Raw genomic sequence first — 26,106 nt, 5'->3', positions numbered from 1 at the left:
CTAGTCTTCAGTGACTTTGAGAACTGTAGACAGGTGGCTATGTGGATCCATGCCAGATGAAGTCTTGGTATTATCCTGCAGTTGTGCCTTTTTGTAAATCATTATCACCGTCACCGGCTTGGATTCAAGAGGTTGTTGTGCTGTCACTGATGAAATAAAAAACACACAGTTGTCTTATATAAGTACATTCTCAGACCTGACACTAGACTCATCGTAATTCCTGAAGACATGTATTTTCCTAAAGAAATATAAGAAATATATATAAAATTAAGCAGTCTTATAAAATGGACTGCCGCCAGGTAGCTGTGACTCACTAGGCTCAAAATAATACTAGCTCTAGTCTCAGGGGAACTTCTCCTAGCCCTGTTAATTCCTTATTTACAAATTTATTTTGCATCCATTATCTTACTTAATCTTTAGAACAGTCCTAGGATTTAGACATTATTTTCATACACACTTTACTTATTTATTTTTTAAATATTTTATTTTGGGGAGACCCAAGGGGGGCAGGGGCAGAGAGAGGGGGACAGAGGATCCGAATTGGGCTCCATGCTGACAGACTGACAGTAGCGAGCCCAAAGTGGGGCTCGAACTCACGAACCATGAGATCATGACCTGCGCCAAAGTTGGATGCTCAACCGAGTCACCAGGTGCCCCCATCCACATTTTAGAGATGAATAAACTGATACTGAGCTAGTATAATTGGCCAAAGGTAACATAGTTGGTGAACAGGGGCACAGGAATTTATACTTTGGAAAGGCTGTTTAGCATCAAGTCAAGTCCTTTTTTCTCAATGATGCCAGTTATTTTCAACCTGTTTCAAAGAGCACTGGAATCCTGTGGTGCCCCAGGGGTCACTGGGCAGAAAAAGGAAAGAGGAGGGAATAAAACAGGCAGTGCTCCGTGCCCCTCACTCTGGTTTTGACCAAATCACATCTATTTTATATCTACATATATATTACACATATATATACACATGTATATATGTGTAAAATATATAAATATTTTTATATTTTATATATTATAAATATAAATACATAATTATGTCTTATACATAACTACATATATAAAAATATAATATATATATATATACGGGACCCATTTAAAATTTTGTTTGAAAAAATTCCCAAACACTATATCATACCATCATGTCTCCTAATGCTATCATGATCCACACTAGAGACTTCTTGAAGCCAGAGACCTCATCTTATCCTTTCTTTGGTCTCACAACAGGGTGAGACCTCCCTTGACCTGTGAACCAGACTTCGGAAGAAGGCGCAGATGGAAATCATTGCCCTGGGGATGTGCTCTGGGCTCTAGAACAGCACTGGCTAAGCATCTCCCATGAACCCTGACAACCTTGCTGTCTGTTTCTTACCAAAGCCAATTAAATTATTCACGGTACCTGCAGCATTCTCGCTGTTATCACAGCTCGTTGAGCTCTCTCCCAAGAGGGAAGTGATGTCTTCCCCAAATATCTTGAGGCAGTTTTCAATGAGAAATTGTACAAGAGAAACCTGTAACACAAAAAGACAAAAATGAGGCACTTTTTTTCAAATGGCATAGTTACAAATCACATTTTGTATGTGAATCTTGGATCTAACAAAAAATGTGAAAGAATTCTGAGGAAAAATTCAGAGTTGATAAAAATATATAGAAAGCAGTGTTCTCTAAGTAATAACTGTGATACTTTCCAGTATAATTTGGGTACAGATTTTAAAATGCTGTTCAAGAGTGGGCTAAAGTTATAATTTGTGACCTTGTTTAATAGCTAACATTTTGATATCAATGGTTACATCTTGAAAACTAGGATAATTTTCAAAGTATAACCTACCTTATTAAATTTTTCTTTTCAAAAAAATTTGTTTCCAGTTTTATTGAGCTGTAACTGACATATATAACATCTTATTAAAATTTATAAAACATAGACAGGGGTGCCTGGGTGGCTCAGTCGGTTAAATGTCTGACTCTTGATTTTGACTCAGGTCATGATCTCATGGTTCAGTTTGTGGGCTTGAGCCCCAGTCAGGCTCTGCACTGCTAGTGAGGAGGCTGCTTGGGATTCTCTCTCTCCCTCTCTCTCTTTGCCCCTGCCTTGCTCCCTTTCTCTCTCTTTCTCTCAAAATAAATAAATAAGCCTTAAAAAAATAAAACAATAAAGCATTGACAAAAACTTATGAAATTCACTTCTTAAATGAAGAAGTATCTTAAACTTAGGAAGCAGTGACTTCTGTGGTTTTTTTTTGTGTGTGTGTGTGAAGGAAAACTCATGCAGCTGGAGAGAAAACATGGCTGTCTGTCTAACTGCAGTACTTCCTCATGTATTACCTTGCTTCACGCTCACTTTCTGGGTGAGCTTGGGGAAGAGCTGTGATCTTATTAAGCATGTTGTGGCTCCATTAGGATATTCTGGAATCTTTTACCAGTTTCCTTATGACATAGCAGAGGCAAAATAGTAGCCATGTATTTTTCTAAATGAACCACAACTGGCAGAGGAAGGCCGATGTATTTGGAGCCATGGGTGCTCATGTTGCCCAAGCCACCTAAGATGTGCCAGTAATGACCAGAGGAGCTGGATGTGGTCACCACTGTGTACTGAGGAAACCATGGCTTTTCCCAAGGTTACATGTCCCTCAAGGATTAGGCTAAAAGTCGAACCTTGACTTGTCAAACTCCAAAGCCCAGGCTCTTTTCTGTTGTATCATGGCACTCCTCTCTGGTTTGTTCAGGCAATCTAGTGTTTAGTCTCCTGGATGGGGACAAAGCCACTCAACTGCTCTGAGTTCCCCACTTAACAACACCCCTTGCCATACCCCACCAGAGCAAGACAATGGACCCTGCCACTTCAGGGCAGCATGACAAAAATGTGCACTTTACAAAACTGATCCATCAGAGTTGCTACTGCAAATTTCAGGTTCAAAGTAGGGATTCTACTCAGCAGAGGATAAAAATGAAAGCTCTCATTACCTTTTTTATGAAGTTGCTTTCTAATCCCGAGCTGCAGGAATTAGATGAACAAAGAATGCTTGGGGCTATACACACTGATAAATTGTAAGCTGTCATCTGATTGGATGAGGAATGCTGCTCAATGTTGTATAACACTCCAAAAAGGTATTGCAAGAGAACAACATTCACTCTTGGCAGCTGGTCTAACAGCCTAAAGTTAGAAAAATACACTTTTAAATAAGGCAAGTCATTTCACTTAGGAAGTTGGAAATATAAAGACAGGGAGCAGAGTACTTCATTGTGTATCTAGAACACAACCCACTGTAACGGAGTGCCAGGCATGAACGTATACAATAATGTTTCACTGAATTCAGTTCCTGAACCAGATAAAACTTCTCTGGTTAAATGTTTGACAAACTGAAGTTCGTATCACTGGCAGCTGATGCTGGAGCAGCCCTTTTAGCTCAGTGGATTTTGTCTACCAGTTTCATATATTCAGAAGGTATAACATGGTCGGGGATTCCACATTAATAAGATCAGGAGAAACATAAGAATTCAATAACAGCATTAAGGCATGCCTCTGTTTTTAAGTTGGCCTCCATGCGTGTGAAGAATTGAAACTCTTTGGCATTATTTTAGTGGACAAAGCTATAAACTATAAGCCAATATTTTTCTAATAGTACGTTGGTTGTATTTTTCAGACATGCCCAGAGTAGAGTAATTACTACATCATTACCTCTGGGCTACAGTTACTTTCTCCTCCTCATTCCCTTGATCAGCAACAGCAAGCCATTTGTCATAGAGATCGGATGAAAATATGCTTCCTGGGATATTTCGAAGAAAATCCTTATGTACATAAAAATAAATAAGTAAATAAATATAATTCTTATAGAAAATATATACTGGAAAACATTTAGTTGAAAAATTGAGTTCAGTCCCCATTCCTTCACAGATACCCAAACTGTGACCCACACAGAGCTCGGTTCTCACTCTCCATTGACTTGCACACACACAAGCAGTGCTTGGATTTTTTCCCAACTAAAACTTAAGAGCATAAAAGCAGAGCCTAGGCTTTGGTAGAAATGAAGATAAAGCTCCCTTCTATCATCTGTAATTTACTCTTTTGTGTACACTTTAACAAACTACTACAAAGTGACAGGTCCAGAGATAGACCATCTTAAATTCTATTTGCTTCTTGTACAGAAATACACATACCCATTTTTGCAAATAGCAAATAGCACAGTGCTAGCTCTTTAGACACAGTGCTAGCTCCTAATTCTAGCAAGAAAAGTACTGAAACAAACAAACAAAAAACCACACATGTGTGCTCTTGCATACATATCAGGAAAGAACTAAGTCTTCTGACTTGAGGTGTATGTGCTCCTTGGGAGAATGCTACTCTCATACTTGCATCATTTTTCCTTTTCTTAACTGTATAAAAGTAGACAGTCTAATGGCAAACTCATTGTCATCCTTGTGATATATTCCTTTCTAGTTTAGGCCAATTCTCCAGTTAGTCTGACATGATATTATGAAGGTCGAGGTTGCAAAGCCTGATTCTCCACCAAGATCAGTCAACTTTAGGAAGAAAAAACTTTAGAAATGTCTATGAACCATATCCATAAGTGGCCACCCCCTTCCTAGTCTGTGCTTATAACATGGAAATAGGAAAGAATCTACAAACTCTTGGTAGAAAAGCAAGGCAACACTCATCTTACTATTTGCATACCTGGTGTATCATCATTCTTTCCCCTGTTTCTTGATGCCTCTATGTATATTACTGGTATATATTACTATGGCCCCAGTGTAGTTGTGGTAGCTAAGTCATTTCTGGACTATTTCTATTTATCATATGGTCAAACATTAATGGGGGATCAGGAAAGACCAAACGTGACTGAGAGTCTAAGATAATTTTAGTAACTTGTTTGTAGTCATTACTACATTAACATATTTTTGTACAGAGCTGTTAACAAGTGTCAAGATGGATTAAGTTCGTTCTCTGTTCTATTATTCCTCTTATAGAAATGTAACTGGATACTTGTGATTTAGCTGTAGCATTTCAAAATTAATCTATTTTTTGTGTAAATCCATTGAATTTTCAGAATTCCAAACTAATTTTGTCTATTGCACCCGGTTTAAAAGTTAGATTTATAAGAAGAGGCATGTGGCAGGAAATGGTTATCATGTAGTTTTAACCTTGGGATGGTGGATAAAACATGACAAATATTAACAAAGGATGCCAAGGATGGTAAAGGTGAAAGGCACAATTGGTAAAGTCGTTCCTATGCTTTTAAAGTACAACACATTAAAAAACATGGGAAAGAGTGATTAAGTGGACAGACATTTTGGTGGCCTCATTGAGCCTTTTTTGATCATAAACTTATTTTCAAATGTTTAATATCAATTTTCTTTTGGAAACTTTGCCTTCATTGTTATGAGGGTGGTGAGAAAGTCATCAAAAGCAGGACATTTGCTTTGGTAAATATTCTGTGTGTGTAAGTGTATATTTTTGAAATTTATTATTACTAGTATTAGTATTTTGCATGGTGTCTTCAGGAGTGAAGGTGGGGAGGGTGGGGTGTGATGAAATATGGGGTTTTTAACTCCTAAAGTAGCTTCTTTAAATTTTGACTTTGTGATGTGTATTTCAGTTTGTCAGATACTTAATCTATTATGCCTATTATGGTTCTTGGGCAATCATGATGAAGGACACCAATAATAGCTTCAGTTACTCATGTGTAGATAATGCTAGAACTTTCCCTACCTTTAAGACAGATGCTACCACAAGAACAGATTCACCGTCCAAGTTCACTTTGTCCCCAGAATTTAGTTTCTCCTTCAGGATTCTGCATGATTTCATATTGGCTGATTTTCTGAAGATGCCTTCTGTGAATGGCCCTTTTTGATTGATAAAGCAAAGCATATCCTATAGAAAGAAATGAAAAGTACATGACATTTCATATCCATAAGTTCAGAACACAAGCTTGCCTCCTTTTTGAAAGAGCTAGGGAATGTGACCGTACCGTGTTTTAGAGCGGTATAAAGCTGCAAGGACTAAAGTAAATTTGGATTTGTTTTTTCAGCATCTTTAAATATATTGTCTACCCAAAAATACACTTTACAGTCATACACTAAACCATTTTAAACACTTGTTTTAATCAGATTTTTTCCTTTTCAGTTAATTTATACTTTTAAAAAGTTAGTCTCTGTGTCAAGGCCTTTGTAGAATCACCCTTCTCTCTCCTACCCCACCATTCTTCTTCCATTGTTCCCTTACATACATGTTATTCCCCAAGTGTGGGAATCTCTTTGCCACGCTCATTTTCCATTTGCTTATTCCTCTTTAAGTGACTGTATACTCCATTCCTACTTCTTCTCCTTCTTTCCCTCTTTTAAAATCAGGCTCAAAAACTCTCTCCTCCTTCTCTGATTACATTCCCTTCCCATGAGTCTTTCATTGCCTTTAGTTGTACCTTCATGTCCTCTGTCTGCAGTGTAGAAAGATAATAGGGGTTGGAGCCAGGTAATATAAAGGATCTGAACTCTATTATGCTACTTATCTGGTGTGTGACCCAGGGCACATACATTTTTACTGAGGCTTTTCTAATTCATTTGTGAGTTGGGATGATGATATTCATAGCTACCCCCTAAATTTGCTGTAATGCAGGGACTGGGGTAGTACCTAGCATGTAAGTAACATCATAAATTTCTTCATATGTAGCATAACATTCCCTACATCTAGTATAGTGCTCAGAGAAACCCTGGATACTCAACAAATGTTAACATTGACAATTCAGTACACCAATTTGAGATAGGACAGGCCAAGTCTGTGGCTTTCATTTGACATATTCTGTTAGTATTAACAGATTCATATTTGCCAGAAGATGAGTCACTATGCTTCGTGAGATATTTTGAGTTGTACGATTGAGTAGACTCAGCTGAAGGAGACTAATATGAGCTCAGGAAGGCAATGAAAAGAGAATGTAAAGATGAGATAGACTCTCAGAGATTCATGCACACAGTCCATATTTTGGCTGGTCTGAACAGGCCTATGTGGGTCTTTGTGGAAACAAGGAGAATGGACAAGAGTTATCTTTTCCTGTTGTATTTGCCTCATGACTTTGCAGTACCTAAATCAGATTTTATTCTTTGAAGTGATAGAAACAAAGCTTCTCAGCCAAATCCAGGAACTGGCTAATTATTTTTCCATTTGGTTGTAGATTTGGATGAGAACACTTGGCCTCTCAGGGCTCCCCCTCCTCAGGAGGGCTAACAAGAGACCAAAATGAGACCTACCAGAATGGGGGAGGGCAGGTGGTCATTATCACACACATCCATGAGGGAAACTCCGAAGAGCTGTGCTGGCTTTGCAGAAGGTGGAGCTGTGCACTGGCTGTCCTGGCAAGCTCTGGGGCCCCACCTAAGGGCCCAGTTTATGAAAGGATTCCTTTTAACTGTCTTCTGGCCTGAACCTAAGGAAGAAATGAGAGTAGTAGTAGTAGTAGAAGTTAATTAACCTTAATTTTTTCCATTTATGTTTTACTGCATGTTCATTGCTATGGCTAGAAGAGGGAAACTGAGTCATTTGTGTAGTATTCTCCACATTCTGAAATTGGCTAATACCATCCTTATGGTGCTACTGTGTTCTTCCCCATATCCAGCAAACTGATAGTTAAAACTGGAGACTTGATCAGACTCAGGGTCAATACTTCTGGTGCCATTTACTACCTATTATACTGCATCATGAGGCACTTAGCCTGTAGTTGTTAGTGTCCTCTTGTTAAGTATGATCAGTGGATTCAAGTGTCAGATCCAGTTTTAAAAGCTAAAAAGATTGAGTATTCAAATCAAGCAGAGTTTGGTAATCATCTGCTTTCACAGTGAGTCTTCTCCCAGACTTAGATTTCCTCTTTGGTTTTCTGAATGTTCCACTGTCTCTGATCAAAAGGATCTGCCTTTCATGACACAATCTGCCTGACCCCACTTCTCAGCCAGCCTGAGGCTCCTCTACTCTGAGCCATCTCCATGGATGACTTTATGCGGGGGCGGGGGGTAGGAGAGGGGGTCCATGGGAAGTAGTCTTTACACGCTGGCTATGTGGGAAGATTATCCAGGTGGCTGTGTGTGTTTGTTTGTTTCTTTCTTTCAAGTTTATTTATTTTGTGAAAGAGAGAGAGAAAGAGTGTGTGTATGCAAGTGCATATGAGCAGGGGGAGCTGCAGGGAGAGAGAAGAGAAAGAACTCCAAGCAGGCTCCACACTGCCTGCACAGAGCCCAGCTTGGGGCTCGATCTTCCGAACTGTAAGATCATGACCCTGAGCCGAAATCAAGAGTCAGCCACTTAGTCGACTGAGCCACCCAGGCGCCCCCAGGTGGCTATGTTTCTTGTGACACCCCACCAACCTACCTGGAGATGGTTTTTAATTATCCAACACTCCCTATCAAAGGCATGCAGAAGAAAAGCTTTACAAAGAAAAGGTGATCAGCAACGGAAAAGCTGAGTTCAAAGTTTCTACTGCTCAGCTATCAATGTTTTCCTTATAAGGTACCTTAACATTTGTTTAAATAATCTGCTTAAATAACTGAGTTCTTTAAAAGTCCAGAGAAAAGTCAAGTTACAACTTGGATAAACAGATGAGCAACATTTCACCAAATACCCTTAAACACCCATCCACTGGCTTCTCTGGGATGTAGTGAGGGCATCACCATGTCCACTTACATGGGTGGCAACACTCACGGTGCTTGATCAGAGAGACCAGATCTAAGAACCAGAAGTGTCCTGGTTCTGCCACTTAGGCAAGTTGCTCAAAAATCTTTAAGCTTCGGGTTGCTGAAATTTAACGTAAATGATGCTACCTACAACTTATTGAACTAAATATAATGTACTACTCAGCACAAGGCTTGGCTCATGGCAGCCTTAATAAAAGTAATTTCCTTGCTGAGAGGGCCTAGGGCAGTCTAGGTATCAGTCTCTTCCCCCCAAAGGAGACCTCACTCCCATTCTCGGTTTCATTTTGCAACCTCTAGAAGGTATGCAGTCATGAAGGAATGCCACCACTTTGCCTAACTAAGGCTCTCTCTTCCCACCATGAAGTCCATACCCCTGACATTTTAAAAGGAGTGAAGGAAGAAAGCGAATACATTCTTAAATCTGGAAGGAGATTCCTGTACATCAAAACGTACAAATGTTTGCTTAAGATACAAGTTAATATATAAATTGAGTTGTATGCAACCTGGTTTCCCTACTCTTACCCTAGTTTTATTATTTGGAAAACTATCCAAATATATTCCATTATTGAGCTTTAATTAAGAATGCTTTTAAGAAGAGTGTCGTATCCCTTGATACAAAGCCATAAATCTAGCTACTCCATGAGTATATACAGAAAGCAAATACATGGGGAGTCTGAGTGGCTAAGCATCTGACTCTTGATTTTGGCTCAGGTCATTTCATGGTTCATGGGACTGAGCTCCATGTGGGGTTCTGCACTGACAGCGTGGAGCCTGCTTGTGATTCTCTCTTTCCCTTTCCCCTTGCCCCTCCCCCATTCATGTCACTCTCTGTCTCTCTCTTTCTCTCTCTCTCAAAATAAACAAACATTTAAAAACAAAAAAGCAAGTATATCTGAAGTCCTATACTTTCTCAAAGATATTTTTGGACTTAGCTGGACCTTTTGTAATGTACATTATTTGGTGTTAGAGTTCATGTTGCCTCTGTGACTAATAAAAATATATGCTATAGACATGAAAAATATGGGAATGATTAAACAAGCTAACTCGATAGAAATCTATCCTTTCTCAAACAGTACTGGCAAGATTTGGGTTAGCAGTTCCTAATGATCGAGTTAGAGTATGAATATTAAAAAATAAAATTTTTGAAACTTTGAGGTTATAGAATAACGATAATAACAATAAAAATACTTCCTTTTTTGACCCCAGTGCTTCTCAGGTTAATATCACATTTTCATCAGAGAATGAAATATCAATGAGGGAATATTGGCATGGTAGGGAAAAATAGTAAGACAGAAGATTAAAAAGCCCTAACCATAAAGATCATCTAGTTCCAGTCTTGACATGGGTCTGAAACAGACGTGGCAAGTGGGGGTAGAATTAAGAGTTCAGTTCTTTTTTTTTTTTTTTTTAAATTTTTTTTTCAAAGTTTTTATTTATTTTTGGGACAGAGAGAGACAGAGCATGAACGGGGGAGGGGCAGAGAGAGAGGGAGACACAGAATCGGAAACAGGCTCCAGGCTCTGAGCCATCAGCCCAGAGCCCGACGCGGGGCTCGAACTCACGGACCGCGAGATCGTGACCTGGCTGAAGTCGGACGCTTAACCAACTGCGCCACCCAGGCGCCCCAAGAGTTCAGTTCTAACTAGAACCCAAGGCCACTTCAGCCTAAGCCCAGAATAAATGCAATTCAATTCTGTAACTCTTTACTCCACTGAAGTTCTTCTGTTCCAGGTGTGTTTAAGCCACATAGACTAGACATCACACCTCCTGTGATGGCCTGAGATACTAGACAAAACCCTGGAATAGGGAAAACATGTTTCTAGACCATAAAAATCTTGTGCTCTAAGAAGACACACAGATGTGTACACACACAATACTATGTGGAAAGTGCTCTGGGGATACAGAGAAAAGAGTAAGGGTCTACCTAGAAGAATTAAAACAAACGACCTTCCGAGAAGTGAGTCAGGTCTTGATTTCAGACCTTTGGGAGTTTCTCTAAGCCTGATTCTGGGTGGGTATTGGGTTCTTGCCTATACTATCCCTCCCCACCCCCACACGGAGAATAAGCTCTGTGTCATGAATTTGTGTTCAAGAGTGGAGATATGAGCTAAAAGAAGGCACTTGAAAGAAGGGAAGGGGCTCACCTCTCCCTTGCTGGTTCTGCACTGGGTGCCTGGGCTTCAGGATGAACTGGCCTTGCATCTCTGGGAACCCCTCCTTTGGAAGGAGGGGCTCCTGGAGGGTGGAAGGAGAGATGGAGGCCTCTGGTCCCTGTGGCAGCAGTGGAGTAGATGGAAGATGGCTCATTTTAATTCCATAGAGATGTTCATGTCCTAAATGGAGAAAAGTCTAAATGTAAATTCAGGCTGGTGCTGATGGCTGTCATCAAACCTACCTTAACATGAGTGTATGCATCACATTGGTATATGCTGCTATTCTCCTGGGGATTCCTCTCCCATATACCCATATACACCATATACCCTCTTATGGGGGACACGCTGCAGAAATCAGGTGCTCAAGGAGAAGATTTTAAAAAGAGAAAAGAAAAGTTAAATCATGTTCCTTTGCTTGGAATACATAGATTCATCAATTCATTGCTCTGCACAATGTTGGCTTTTGCTGTTTCCATCTGAGAATATTTAAGGCCTTCTAGTTTCTGCCTTGACACTAACTAGATCTGTACATCTTAGGCAAACTACTTGACCCCTCTGGGTCTTACATTCATCCTTTGAAATGCTTACCCACAAACTTATAAGGATATGAGTAAATATATTAATAAAAATTGGTGATTAATATTTTTTGAACAATTGAACATAGTATTTAAAATTTTTTTTAACATTTATTCATTTCCTGAGAGAGAGAGAGAGAGAGTGAGTATGAGCGGGGGAGGGGTAGAGAGAGAGGGAGACACAGAATCCAAAGCAGGCTCCAAGCTCTGAGCTGTCAGCACAGAGCCCGACGCGGGGCTCGAACTCATAAACCACGAGATCATGACCTGAGCTGAAGTCTGACACTTAATCCACTGAGCTACCCAGGTGCCCCAGTTGGCCACAGTATTAAGACTTGCTATGGTCACTATTCTCTCACACATGATATCAGTCAAACAGATTTTTCATTTCCTTTTGTCAGTTCTAGAGCCAGAGCTACTCAAGGGTAATGGGATGGGATGGGTGGCCTTTATGCTTTGTGCTTCCCTCCCACTGCCACCCTCCCTACCAGGGCTGTCCTGCAAGCAAGGATCAGAGGGAAGGCTGTACTGTGTTGGAAACCCAGCAGCAAAGTGCAAAACAGTGTTTACAAAGTGAAAAACCACACCCCAAATCATGAACAGTTGCCTGCCAAGTGATTTGTTTTGCTCTTTCATGTTTTAAATTGTTTCCTCTCCATAGAACTTTCAAAAGACCCTGTGCTGTGATACGGATTTCAGTTTTTAAGAATAGAATGAAAGTTCTCTTTCTGTCATTTCTGATTTATTATTGTATGTAACTTGGGGAGCTTTTGCTGCTCCTTTTCATCTGGTACAGATGAAACGTCAATGCTCAGTTCACGAGAACCACAGTGACTTCCCTCCTTTAAGGCAAAAGAAGCTTCTATGACAGGAGTACAACCAAATCACCAAGATAGCCAGGAGTTAATCCGCAATTGAGAATTGAGAGCATGTTAAGAAAGACATTTCGAATGCTGCTAAAGGATCATCATGAATGACAGGCTCTTCGGATTCCTTAGAGCTGCCTTCGTGTGTGAAGCTGTTCCAAGTCTCAAAAGTTATCATCTACATTGTTTTACCTAAATCAATGCACTTTATTAAGATAAATATATTTAAGTATTTAATTTTTTCCCCTTTTATTGCTGAACGACTTTTGCAAGATGTCAACGTTAACACAAAAACATTAAATGGTGGAGTCAGCTATGTGGTTGGTGATTCTCTGAGAATATATGTTTCAAAGAAAAAATTTGTTTGTTTAGATTTCCAGGTCAGTTGAAGATATTCTTTAGATCACTTGAAAAAGAGTAATAGCCTCACAGGATTATTAAAAGCATAAAAAATGCACGTAAGAGGGAATGCTCTAAGATTTCGAGCAGAAATCATTGTCACTATTACTATACATTACTGTACTTCAAGGTCTGCTACAGATCCTGTCTTCTTGTTTTAATTTTTCTATTTCTGGTAAACACTGAATAAATTTGCTAATCCAAAGATTTTTTTTTCCTTTTCTTTTTTTCTTTTTTAGATCACTCATGCTAATCACTATTTTAGGAGAGGTGCAATGTGTTTATCAACAACCTTAAGAACCATGCTGGAAAAAGCTTGAGAAACAGCAAAGTACAGGTGGTTTAGTCAGTGAAGACTGGACGAGTTTAAATGTGATTATCTCATTTTCTTTATTATGCTGAAAAACTTATGGGCACAGGACAAGTGTTCGGTACATATTTATACCTGGATTCAGAGACATGACTGGATTTTAGAGGATTCTCAAAATAGAGGCTACTTAGTAGTTAGGAAATGGAATTCAAGACTGAAATATGAAAAATAAATGTATGGGAAAAAGAAATTCCAATCCATTTTGATTTCATACCTAAGTAAGTGGGTAAATAAGTGAGTAAATAATAAATAAACAAAAACTTTCAATACATGTCTATTTGTCAGGTAAAAAAATGATAGAGAAGAAAAATTTACATTTCTCTCCCCAACTAGACCATAAGCTGCTGAATGAAGAGATGTTATCAGTGCCTGGTAAAGAGTAAGTACCCAGGAATTATTTGATAAATGTATGAGTGAATACTGCATGTGATTTTCACTTTTAAGGGTATTTAAGCTAAAGACAGAACAATCATTACCTTGAGACTTAGAGTTACAATTCTGAACCTACTCAATCCCATCTTAGATTGTCCCTGACACTTACCAATTAGTGGTTGTGGGGCTTCTCCTTTGCCAGAACTGACCCACAGCTGATAGTCTTTCTCAGAGCCCTTGGAAACGAAAAGATTATGCATCACAACAAATCTTTCACAGTACTTGAAGAACACATTTTCTTAGCATTTCTATGTTTTGAAAAAGAAAGAATTAGGGCCAGTATAAATGCTATTTGGTCTATGGAGGTAGCTGCAATTTTTGAGTTAACAACACTTGTTAACTTGTTCCCCTCACAGCCTCCAGTAGACCTTCTCAGATTCTTGTCATTTCTTGATAAAGGCTGGAGAACCACAGTACAATCCAGCCCTCACTTTGTGGGTGGCCCTTGGCATAAGAAACCACAGTTGTGCCCCTTCACCAAGGAGGAAAAGTCTAATCTCAGAAGTCCTGCCTTCTGCTGTCTCTAGACTCCTTGGATAATGTTGGCTTTTGCCTCCAAATGTCCCTGCACAGACAAGCTTATTGTCCAGAGAGCCACACACCCTGCCATGATGATTCCCGAGCAAAGTAACTTGAAAGGCCATAATAGCTCAACAGCCCTGAGCAGACAAATGCCCAAGAAGCTTTGAGGAGATAGGAAGTGAAGTCAAGCCCCACTACAGGGAGAGAAGGGACAAGAACTCTAACCTAGAGAACAAATCAGATGCAGAAAACAATTACTCTGTGAAGAATTATTGCCCAATAATATTGGAAATCCCACTTGAAACTAACAAGTCTAAATTATAAAGATTGCTGAACTATTTTAAAGAGTCTTCTAGGAGGATAAAGTAAAGTATGTTTGAAATGGAGTTGTTGATGATAGGTACTATGCTTGTCCTTGACTTCTGATTAAAAATCATGGCCTTGCCTTGAGGAGGGTCAGAGGTATGGAAAGAATCACAAGCACACACACACACACACACACACACACACACAGCTAAATCAGCTCAAAATTGTATTGCAAATAGGAAGTAAGAGCTAATAAGAATCTCTTAAGGTAGGGTTCGGAAACACTATGTTGGAATCCCTTAAATCAAACATACATAAGACAAATAACCCCAGTTCTTCATTAAAATGGAAATTGTTGTCTAGTGAGATGGGTCACTTCAAGCAAAGGAAAATCATAAATATGAAATAAAATGAACAATATCATTAATCAGTCTTCCCAACTTCATCTCTAAAACCACTCACTCTCTTTCCAAGATTTAATTCTTATGCAGGGTGTATATATCATACAGAGATGTGTATGATATACAATCATAAGCATTGTTAGAAATCAATGTAGAGATGTGTTTTACTCACTACATATCAATTCAATTTTATTTCAAATGTATTATTAAATTAGGGGCGCCTGGGTGGCGCAGTCGGTTAAGTGTCCGACTTCAGCCAGGTCACGATCTCGCGGTCCGTGGGTTCAAGCCCCATGTCAGGCTCTGGGCTGATGGCTCGGAGCCTGGAGCCTGTTTCCGATTCTGTGTCTCCCTCTCTCTCTCTGCCCCTCCCCCGTTCATGCTCTGTCTCTCTCTGTCCCAAAAATAAATAAACATTGAAAAAAAAAATGTATTATTAAATTTTGTTTTTACAGAAATAATTGAGTTCTTATGCCAAATTCTGGTTGCCCTGAATTTTTAAGGGCCTTTATTATACCATTGGTTCAGATAGAATTTCAATACAAATCTTGTAATTATGTCATGTCACAATAGCAAGACACTTTCACATTTACAGAGGATTTTATATAAGAAGCTGTGCTTTATAAGTGCTCCCTCAGTTTTGTCAACCTGACTGTCACCCTCTCTTTTCCCTTACAAAACATCCCCTCAAATATACCCTGGGGTGCCTGGGTGACTCAGTCGGCTAAGCATCCCGCTTCAACTTAGGTCATGATCTTGTGGTTTATGAGTTTGAGCCCATGTCGAGCTCTGTGCTGACAGCTCAGAGCCTGGAGCCTGCTTCAGAGTCTGTGTCTCCCTCTCTCTGCCCCTCCCCTGCTCATGTTCTCTCTCTCTCTCTTTCTCTCAAAAATAAACATTACAAAAATTAAAAAATATATATATATATACCCATTTCTTTCATCAAAAAAAAAATTCAGCAACTCATACTAGCCCCATCAAAACGTAAGGAGCTGAAACCAAAACTGGATGAAAGTGATGTGTACACAGATGCCCCCAGATCCATGGTCTCAGTCAGAACTTGTCTTCTTTACCAGTCCAAAGGGGCATTAGCAGTCCCATCCTTAGGACCTATAGCAAGGGGATGTAGCTTCTAGCCATGTGGTCTTCATGTCAACATTTACAACAAAACATGTAATTTAAGACTCATTAAACTGAGATTGAGGCCTTGGGTGATGACCAGGGTAAATAGTGATGGGGAGGAATCAGGAAAGATGACACAGAAAGAAGAGTCCACTAGAGAAGGAAATATTTAGGAATTTTGAAATATTTTACTGTCTATGTATAGAATGTATACAGTGAACTGCATGTTGTTATTAGCACTCTAAAATTATAGCCCAATTTTTTGCTCTGATTTTGAATTTGCACAAAATTGAAAACGGAAATACCAGAAGAGCGCCCATGTATATAGCTTCACTGCTTTCAATGTCTCAATTTGGGGTGGGGGGGCAAAATATGGCTATGATATCTTTAATAATCAGCTGCTTTATAATGGGAGATGCACAACACACACTCACATACACACACACAAATCTCAAAGGTCAAGGTTGGTTTTTAACTAAAAATAGTTTGCAGGCAACTTACAGTTATTCCTAGCATTGGTAGTGACATGTTGATAATGTCATTCGCTGTGTCTGAATTTGCCACTGTTACAGTTACAGACTATAGAAAAGAAATAAAGAAAAATTGCTATAAGTTGAAAAAAATTGAAACCATGTGACTAATTATTGTCAAATTATTACCCATATTCTAAAGGCAAAGCTTGCTTTCAGGTAATGACAAAATAAAGCACATGAAAAGCATACACTCTTAATTATGTTTTCATTTCTTTATATAACATGAAGCTAGTGGGAAGCAGTAAAACATATATTTCTCTTAAAGGATTTGTGGCACACAAAATACAGCAGCTTAAGCAACAAAACAAACAAAAGACTGAGAATCCCAAGAAGATGCATGGGTGATCCTCAGCTCCATAAAGCTAGTTCCAAAATGGAGCAGAGGGGATAGTTTGAAAAAGAGGAGCTGGATGTTTTTCTCTCTTCCTGAGTTGTGTTTTTATAGTATGGCTTTATTCATTTGCAATTACACACTCAGTTTCAGCAAAATCAGAATAAGAACTAGCTATAAAAGACATTTTTAAAAAATTACTATTTGGTCAGTACTTTCTTTGTGTCAGGCATCATAGTTACTAAGGTTTTCATTGTTGAAATCTGTTGAGACAAATAAAACCAAGGAGTCTAGGAGATGAGATTGAAAAGTTTAGAAATTTACATTCCATTCCCAACTCTGCCAGTGAGTGGGTTATTATTTATAATAGCTCTCTACCATACCTTACATTGAGAAACTGCTCTACAAAACTAGGAAAACAGTTTACAGAAAATTACCTGAAAAGGATTAATAGGATTCTGAGATATTATCTATAAGACTATCTGAATTCCAAAAGACATTTTAAAATAAGACAATATGAGGGGCGCCTGGGTGGCTCAGTCGGTTAGGCGGCCAACTTCCTATCAGGTCATGATCTCATGGTTCATGGGTTCAAGCCCTGCATCGGGCTCTGTGCTGACAGCTTGGAGCCTGGAGACTGCTTCGGAATCTGTGATTCCCCCTCTCTCTCTGTCCCCTTCCCCAGCTCATGCTCTGTCTTTCAAATAAATAAATAAATAAATAAATAAATGTTAAAAAAATTCTTTTTAAAATAAGACAATATGTAACCAATAAGACAATATATAATATTATTAGGCAATGAGGCTTATGTCCTTTGATAAAGAGTGCTTAAAGAAGGCAAACAGCACAAGTGGACACTCATAGGCCTTAAAAATACTAAGAACAGAGTTAAAAGAAACCCTTTCATAATTCATTACTTGGCCTTTCATTGTATTTTTCTTCTTATGAATGGAATGCAATTATTTGATATGTCAGATGGCCATGAAAGTTGATAATCAGACTTTTATAAACAAAAGCATTCATTGATTTCAAACTACCTGTAGCTTTAAGGAGTATAAAAAAATGTTTAGAACCCAGCAGCAGAGATCAGAGCACTCAAAGTCAGGGATGTAAGGGGCTTCCTAGGCTAAATTATCTAGGAGGATTCAAAAGTCTGACTGGGTCTTAGCTTGAGATTTAATTAGAAGTAATGGTTCTGCTATTTTTTAAGATGTCTGAAAACCTTTCAATACAACTTAACAAGTCTCCCATGAAATCTTTTTAATGTAAAAAAAAAAAAAGATCTCTTTTGAAATGCTAATATCACTCCTTAATTTATTTGGTCTGCCAGATAATGGTTTTCAAGGCATAAGGAACACACTGTGTTCAAAATAGTAATTCCAAGGATGTATGTAAATTTTCCTGCATGTCATATGTTCTCCAAAACACAAATTTCAGTAGATAGAGCTCTTTATAAACAAATAACTTTTAAAGAAATAAACTGTTTTTTGAAATTATTTAAAAGAAAGGGAAATGTTGCCTTCTTTTCTCATATGAAAAACCAGGAAAATGTGATCTATTCTCAAGAGCTAAAGCCAACTCTGAGGTGATCTAGATACTCAGATTGTTAGGCAAAAACATCAATTACAATAATGCTCAATGAAATACAAATGAAATATGCTCACAATACACAAAAAGGGATGCATCTTAGCATAGAAATTGAATATATTTAAAAATAGAATTTTTTTTATCTGAAAAATATATTAAAGAAAAAATTTACTGGCTAGGGAACATCGTATAATGGGGACGACAAATGGCAGTCAGTGATTTTGGAAAATAGATAATAGAAATTATCCAGTCTGAGGAAGAAAAGGGGAAAGAAAGATTGAAAAAAATTAACAGAGTCTGAGGGACCTGTGAACAGTATGAAAGGGTCTAATACATATATAATTGAAATCTCGGAAGGAGAGAAGAAAGAAAATGGGGAAGAAAATATTTGAGGTAATAATGACTAAAAGTCCCCAAGTTTGATGAAAGACAAGTTTATAAATTCAAGAAGTTCAGAATATGCCAAATAGGACAGATTCAAGAAAACCATGCTTTGATACTTCGTAGCCACACTACAAAAAAACAAAAATAAAGAGACAATCTTGAAAGTGGCTAAAGAAAAATGACAAATCACCTTCAGAGGATTGGTGTTTGAATGACCCCAGACTACTCATCAGAAAGCACAGAAACGAAAGGAGAGTGCAAAACCTTGAAAGGGCTGAAAGGAAACAATTTGCAAACAATTTGTATCCCCAAATCTACCTCTCAAGAGTAAAGGTGAAATAAAGCCATTTTCAGATAAAAGAAGGAAATCTGCCTACACCACATCTGCACAACAAGAAATGCTGAGGATCGTTTCTCTAGGATGAAATGAAACTGTGTTAGGGGGAAACTTGGATCTTAGGAATGAGTGAAGACCACTAGAAATGTTTCTTTTGTGTAAATTATACATAAGTTGATTTTTAAAAAATTTCAAAGTAATTTTCCATGAAGCATTCTGAGTGTAACCCACTCCCACAGTTGAAATCAAAGCGGGCAGAGACGAGAATGTGCTCTGCTGTGTCTCTGCTCTCCTCTCCATTCAGTGCATCTATCTGGTGCTTGGAAACAGATCAAAATATTTGCATGGCCTTTCCTTTGGCCAGGAAGTAACTGTCTTCAACTACGTCTTTTTCCACCTTCAAATACTATTTTGTGTGATCTCGAGCTACTGTAAAGTGTTACAGAAAAAAAAGTGTCATTTAAAAATACCCAAAAATATCATTGTAAATGTCTTGGCTACTGCACTACAATTTCAGAAATCAAACTTTATACAAATAACTGGGGCAATTGGTTTGATTTTTTTTCTCCAGTAGCATAAAAAAAGTGAGATAGAAATATGCTGATCCCTTAAAAGTGTCATCCCTCTGAGCTCAAGTCAATCCTGATATTCCTTGGAACGAAAGACCTTTCAAAGCTCCTCTGCATTTGACATAAGGACTGAATGTAATACCTGACCCTTGAGTGGATCCTGTACTAGAAAGGAGACGTTATCAAGGTCAACTGACAAAATGGGAACACTAATGGCGTGGTAACGCATTATACCAATGTTACATTTACTAAAGGTGATAACTACAGGGTGGTAATAGAAGAGAATACCCTTATTCTTAGGAAATACTTAGGTTTAAGGATAAAGGGCCATGGTGTTGTATGAGCCTCAAAAATAAGGGTATACATACACATAATAGAGACAGAGAAAGAAAAGAAATGGTAAAGCAAATGGAGTAAAGTGTTACTGATAGGTGAATCCAGGTAAAGAGTACAGGGGGTGTTTTTTGTACTATTTTTATTTTTGCAACTTTTCTGTAAGTTTACAATTATACCAAATAAAACATCATGGGGAGAAAAGAACTGTGGAAACAATCCAAACCATTCTGTACATAAGTAGTGACCATTGGAACAAAATGTTTTCATTCTAGTAAGATATACCTGCGTGTGAAAATCACTTTACTAGAAGCCACTGTAATTGCTATTAGAAGGATTCAGAGAAATATTATGGGCATTTAACATGCAATATTTTTCCATGCTTATGCACTGTGGCTAGCATGGATTCCTCTTGCTTCATATTACCTAAGATTCACTTTTTATGTATACAAAGACATACGTGTAGACAGGGAAATCCATTTTCCCACATGGCACTTTTTTAAATACTCTCTCTTCCTCTCTTTTCTTTTCTCCTTTCTACCTCATTTTTTTTTCCTTCCCTCCCTCCCTATCTACCCCTCCATCTCCATCTCTTTCATTCTGTCTGAATCAGGAACTTGGAATTTAATTTTTAGTCTTAAAAACACTTACACCGCCACAGTTCTCGATGTCTCCAGTGAAGATTTGGAGGGGAATGCTTTTTGGCTGGTCCTTCTCTTTGGCTAGATTGATGTACCTAATCAAATTCAATAATAACCCAAATTGAGTGGGATGAATTAGCTATTAGCTTACTTTCAAATCAATCTATGTTGCTAATATTTTCAACATACTGTGTTATTTTTTAAAAGCATGTAGGGGCACCTGGGTGGCTCAGTTGGTTAAGCATCCGACTCTTGATTTTGGCTCAGGTCATGATCTCATGGTTCATGAGATCAAGCCCTGCATTGGGCTCTGTGCTGACAGCATGGAACCTGCTCAGGGGATGCTCTCTCTCCCTCCCTCTCGGCCCCTCCCCACTCACTGTCTCTCTCTCTCTCTCTCTCTCTGTCTCTCTCTCTCTCAAAATAAATAAACATTAAAAAAAAGCATATAGGGGCGCCTGAGTGGCGCAGTTGGTTAAGCGTCCGACTTCAGCCAGGTCAGGATCTCGCGGTCCGTGAGTTCGAGCCCCGCGTCGGGCTCTGGGCTGATGGTTCAGAGCCTGGAGCCTGCTTCCGATTCTGTGTCTCCCTCTCTCTCTGCCCCTCCCCCGTTCATGCTCTGTCTCTCTCTGTCCCAAAAATAAATAAACGTTGAAAAAAAAATTAAAAAAAAAAAAGCATATAAATAAATAGCCAAATCAAATTATGGGCTGGAAGAAAACATGCAAAAATATTTCAGGAAAATGAGACATGACTCAGAAAACAACAGATCGCTGTCATGATGTGAGATCTGAGCAGCAGATCCAATGGTCAAAGCTTTCCTACCTAGACTGGAGGGCCCAGCCCCTTCCTGGGCTCCAGGGCAGGAATTAGCAGTTGCTTTGACAATCAGTGAGTAATCTGCACTTGAGGAAATGTATGTTTTGAGAATAATGTTAGCTCCAATCATTAGATTGGAAAGAAGGGGAAGATGAGAGTGATAACCAGAACTTCATCAAAAATAAGCAAAATATACATAGAAATGAGAGCACATTATCTGCAGTGGCAGCCAGGGTAAATCTAAATAAGAAATTATTTGGAATAGTCTAATAATACTAAGGAGAAGGAGAAGAGTTTGAGGGCATGATTTTGAAGAAATTTGCATTCTCTTATCATGGGTTAAAGATTTAAAATATGTATACTGACAAAATACCTTTGAAGGAAAGAGCACCATTTTTCCTTTAGTTCGGAAGACCTGCAATTTAAGAAATGGGAATAAAAATCAAACTCAAACTATTAAGATCACCATTCAGACAAAAATAGCAGCAGCCAGTTATTATTGATGTGGTTGCATGTGTAAGTTGTACTCTCCTCACAATCGAGCTTTTGATGGACCCTGCTCATTTACGAGCAGTATTACAATAATGGGAAATAGATCCTAAAGGGGAAGAAAGGTTGGTTTCTAATCTAAACGCTTAATTGTAACTATGTGTTGCAAGCTATGCGATCATGGGCATGTTGCTTAACCACTCTGAGTTTCAGTTTCCAGAACTGGAAAAAGTTAATTTTACCTCAGAGTGTTCCTGCCCCTGCAAGTGCTATTCAAATATAAAGAAACATTATCATTCAAATTAAATCGTACTTAAGAAATTTGGCATTTGGATGGAACTATCTTGGCCTAGAAATAAGAATATCTTTTTAGGAAAAAACACCCATAATATTTTATTTCTTTATACATATTAGCATATTGTAATATGTTAAATTAGTTCCTAGAAAACTTATTCTTCATTACTATGATCCTCTGAGCAAAATCAGCCCATCTACGGCTAAATTACTAAAGGTTATTTTCTGTGCTAAAGTTTCCCTAGGATTTAGTAGCAAAAAAAAGCGAATGTTTTAAACCCCATTCATATGTAGACTTATCACATACTAGCATTTTTTTTTTTATTGTGGTAAATTACACATAACATTGAACATTAGTGACCTTTAGTACCTTCTCACTATTGTGCAACCATCATGACTATCTAGTTCTGGAACATTTTAATCACCCAAAAGCAAACCCAGTGTCCATTAAGTAGTCGCTCTCCATTTCCCACTGTCTCCAGCTCTTATACCACATTTTGTTTATTTGCTGATACACACTTGGGTTGTTTCCTTTTTTTTTTTTTTTTTTGCTTATTATCGACAATGCTGCTATGAACGTTTGTGTATCAATTTTTGTATGAACATGTTTTTAATTGCTCTTGGGTATATATCTGGAAGTGGCATTGCTGGGTCATATGATAATTCTGTTTAACTTATTGAGGAACCTTCAAACTATCCACAGTGGCTGCCACATTTTATACTCCTACCAGCAACACTGCTCCCCACTCCCTCCATCACCATTTTCAAGACCTGTTTCATCAGAAAAATGGAACACCCATTTAGCATCCCAACCTGCATGGACATAGCTTCTAAAAATGTATGCCAATCTGCAGAACAGTAATAATAACAAGTAACAAAAGCACTAGGTGCCAGGCATTCTTATAAATGCCTTATCTATATTCATACAGCTTTTTAACTAACCTAACGTGCAAACCTGGCTTCCGCATTTTCTCTTTCATTAGGAAAAAAAAGTTTCTTGGAAATTCCCTAATCAAAGACTTTATATATTATCAACTGAAACTATTTCCTTCCATTTGCAACATGGAGAGGCCATTAAGCAATAGGAACTGATAATCTTTTCAGAAATATGCCATGGAAAAGAAGACATGCAGAGATGATATACATCCATATTTCTTCCCAGTAAGTTTTGAAAATTTTTCATTATGTCAACAGCTGCATTACAGAATTTAATAAATTAACAACTTGTAAACATTTTCGTTGTCTCATCTTTATGATGACACGTGAGATTTTGGTGGAGTGGGGCGAGGAGAAGAAAGAAGGGTGATGTGTTCATGTGATGAACACTCATTGTGTAAAGCAAGAATGAGACTTGGGGTGTGGTTGTTTCAAACAACAGATGTAAATGTTGCATGACCCCTGTAAAACCAGGAATGTCTCTCAGGATGCCACATTCCCATCCTCATGTCAGCCTGAAAATGTGTCTTGCACAACTAATCTCTACTCCATGAAATCAAACTTTTGCTTTAGACTGTCACCTCTTTATAGATACCAACTAAGATAATCTGTACACGGCAATTCAGGCAATTTCATATTCGATGGCATAATTAATTTATTTGTAGTAATTACATCTTATTTTTAAATGAATTAACTTGGGAATATAAAAGCAATTTTTCAAATTTAATTGGACTATTTAATAGTACTTGCTCAAGAGAAACATTCCTGTGATTTACAAACACAGAGAACTCCCTGGGAATTAGGGGGCAGGATATTGGAGTGAGGCCCTAGAACCACACTCTCTTCATTCTCTTTCCACATACCCAGAACACCCAACTCCTCAAGTGGCTCCTAGAGCCCACTTGAAAGTCCACTGATCAAAACCAAAGGAAGTGACGCCAGTAGTCCCCACTCTATGTTATCTTATTCCTTACATTTGCACATAAAAACCTTTTTGGAGAAAGTACAAGGCCAACAAGTGTCATTGATGGAGGTTCAAAAGTGAGTCACTGGCTTGATATACAATCAGGTTAAAATGTTTTCCTTTCTAACCCATGTAAATACAAGACCAAGCTGTAAGTCTTACCTGAAGGTGGCCACAAAGTTCACCGTGGGCCAGCCCAAGATGAAGGACCTCTCAGCATTGATGCTGGTATCTCCCACTTTGTCCGTACAGTTGGTTATCCACATGGTGCTCAGTGGTATTTGATTTTTTATCTTAAAGGTGTTTTTATAACTAGAAAGAAAGATACCCACACAAGACGTCTGTTAGTTTGTTTCATAAATGTGATGGGGGCAGCTGTGCTCGTGAGACACCAGGGCTCGTTGCTCCAGGGCACAGTGTGCCTCCCTCACCTCTACTACCCTCTGTGCATAGCCCAGCAAAAGGTTACATGGGCTTTTACAAAGCGTGTGTTGAGCAAAGTCTGGCCTAGGAAGACCCTCAAAACACTTTCCCTAGCCATTTTTCTGAATGTTGAGTATTCAGTAAAGAGTATGTATTTTAAAGCACTTAAAGAAAACCATTAATTCATTTATTATTGTTAGATTTGTGACTTATTATTACATAGAATTTTATGGTTATTGTTACAGTTAATTATTCGTTTATGTCTTGCTTACTTCAAAAAGTATTTGAGGGCTGAACAAAAATACACAATACATTATTATTTTTTTTTTTTTTGAGAGAGAGAGAGTGCACAAACACAAGTGGGGCAGAAGGAGAGGGGAAAGAGAGAATCTTAAGGAGGCTCCATGCCCAGCACAGAGCCTGGCTCAGGGCTTGATCTCATGACTGTGAGATCATGACCTGAGCTGAAATCAAGAGTCGGATGCTTAACCAACGGGGCCGCTGAGGCGCCCGAGATAAAAATAGTTATACAGTTTTTTGCTACAAGAGACAAACCAAAAACAAAACATAAGCTTGCATCAGAAAGATTTAAAAGTTATTTTCAACCTTAAATAAAAATATATATTGTCAGGGGCCTGGGTGGCTCAGATGGTTAAGCGCCAGACTTTGGCTCAGGCCATGATCTTGCAGTTCATGACTTTGAGCCCTGCATTGGGCTCTCTACTGTCATCACAGAGCCTGCATAGGATCCTCTGTCCCCTTCTCTCACTCTGCCCCTCCCCTGCTTGCTCTCTCTTTCTCTCTCACACACGCACACACACACACACAGACACACGCACGCACATACATGCATGTACTCTCTCTCTCTCTCTCTCTCTCTCTCTCTCAAAAAATAAATAAAAACATTAAACAAAATATCTTTTGGGATAATATTTCTACCCTTTGCCATGGCCTGTGTAGACCCTGTGTGACTGGATCCCTGAATACATCTGATCTCATGCTCCATACTTTAGGATCCAGTCAAATCCACTTTCCCTGAGCCGCTCCCCCCAAGGGACCAGGTGGCACCCACTTAGGCCCGCTTAGTCCCTCATCCTAGAAGTTTCAGTCATCTTGTCTAGGAATGTGACTGCTTCTCATCTAATCTAGTTTAAATGCTGTCATCTTGGAGAGGCCCTCCTAGACAACCCCTGATACCTTCCCATCTTCTCCACGTGGCACCCTTCTGCTGGAAGCACTAATCACAATCTATACATCCCCCCCTCTTATTTTTATCATTTATCTGTAGGTCCCAGGCAAGAGAGACACCACCTGTCACGTTCTCAACTGTCTTCTCTACAGGGGCACAGTACAAAACAAGACTTCCATAATTGAATGAATGAAGGATCAAAACACTTGCAAAAACAAAAGAAAAACACAATGTTTTCTTACAGTAAAGGCTAATGGAAATGTAACTTTATGATAATCAGAAAGGTGTATAGCATAGTATACATACTCGGTATTAGACATCAGCAACAAATCATTGAACAAGAAGAGGTGCCGTTTCTGCCTCCTCCAGCCTTGCTTGAGTTCAACGGGGCCATGGATAAGCAGGGTATGGGTGGCACCCTCAGATGATGTAGTGTTTTTGCTGTGGGCGTCCAT

The 26,106-nt window shown here is 38.7% G+C and overlaps 1 protein-coding gene across 1 annotated transcript; it reads right to left on the bottom strand.

Moving 5' to 3' along the window:
* On the bottom strand, positions 1–26,106 carry LOC115513016 (rho GTPase-activating protein 20-like). The gene is made up of 13 exons (XM_030314482.1): positions 25,958–26,106; positions 24,202–24,351; positions 21,730–21,771; positions 20,548–20,632; positions 16,324–16,401; positions 13,581–13,647; positions 10,821–11,009; positions 7,243–7,418; positions 5,711–5,872; positions 3,683–3,792; positions 2,968–3,157; positions 1,406–1,517; positions 1–146 (listed from the first exon to the last, which is right to left on the bottom strand). The coding sequence occupies exons 1-13, from the start codon at positions 26,104–26,106 to the stop codon at positions 1–3; spliced, it is 1,656 nt and encodes a 551-aa protein (XP_030170342.1).

This window comes from Lynx canadensis, chromosome B1 (genome assembly GCF_007474595.2).
Source record: "Lynx canadensis isolate LIC74 chromosome B1, mLynCan4.pri.v2, whole genome shotgun sequence".
NCBI classification, from domain to species: domain Eukaryota; kingdom Metazoa; phylum Chordata; class Mammalia; order Carnivora; family Felidae; genus Lynx; species Lynx canadensis.
Note: the sequence above shows the minus strand (reverse complement) of the source record. Positions and strands in the feature narration are given on the sequence as shown.

What these genes read in the sequence shown, in the direction of transcription:
- LOC115513016 (XM_030314482.1), bottom strand. Translation starts at nt 26,106, where the DNA reads ATGGACGCCCACAGCAAAAACACTACATCATCTGAGGGTGCCACCCAT. An exon ending in AACTTTGTGGCCACCTTCAG is followed by an intron (nt 21,772 to 24,201) that starts GTAAGACTTACA and finishes CTTAAATTGCAG; the next exon opens with GTCTTCCGAACTAAAGGAAA. An exon ending in GCAGAACCAGCAAGGGAGAG is followed by an intron (nt 7,419 to 10,820) that starts GTGAGCCCCTTC and finishes TTTCTTCCTTAG; the next exon opens with GTTCAGGCCAGAAGACAGTT.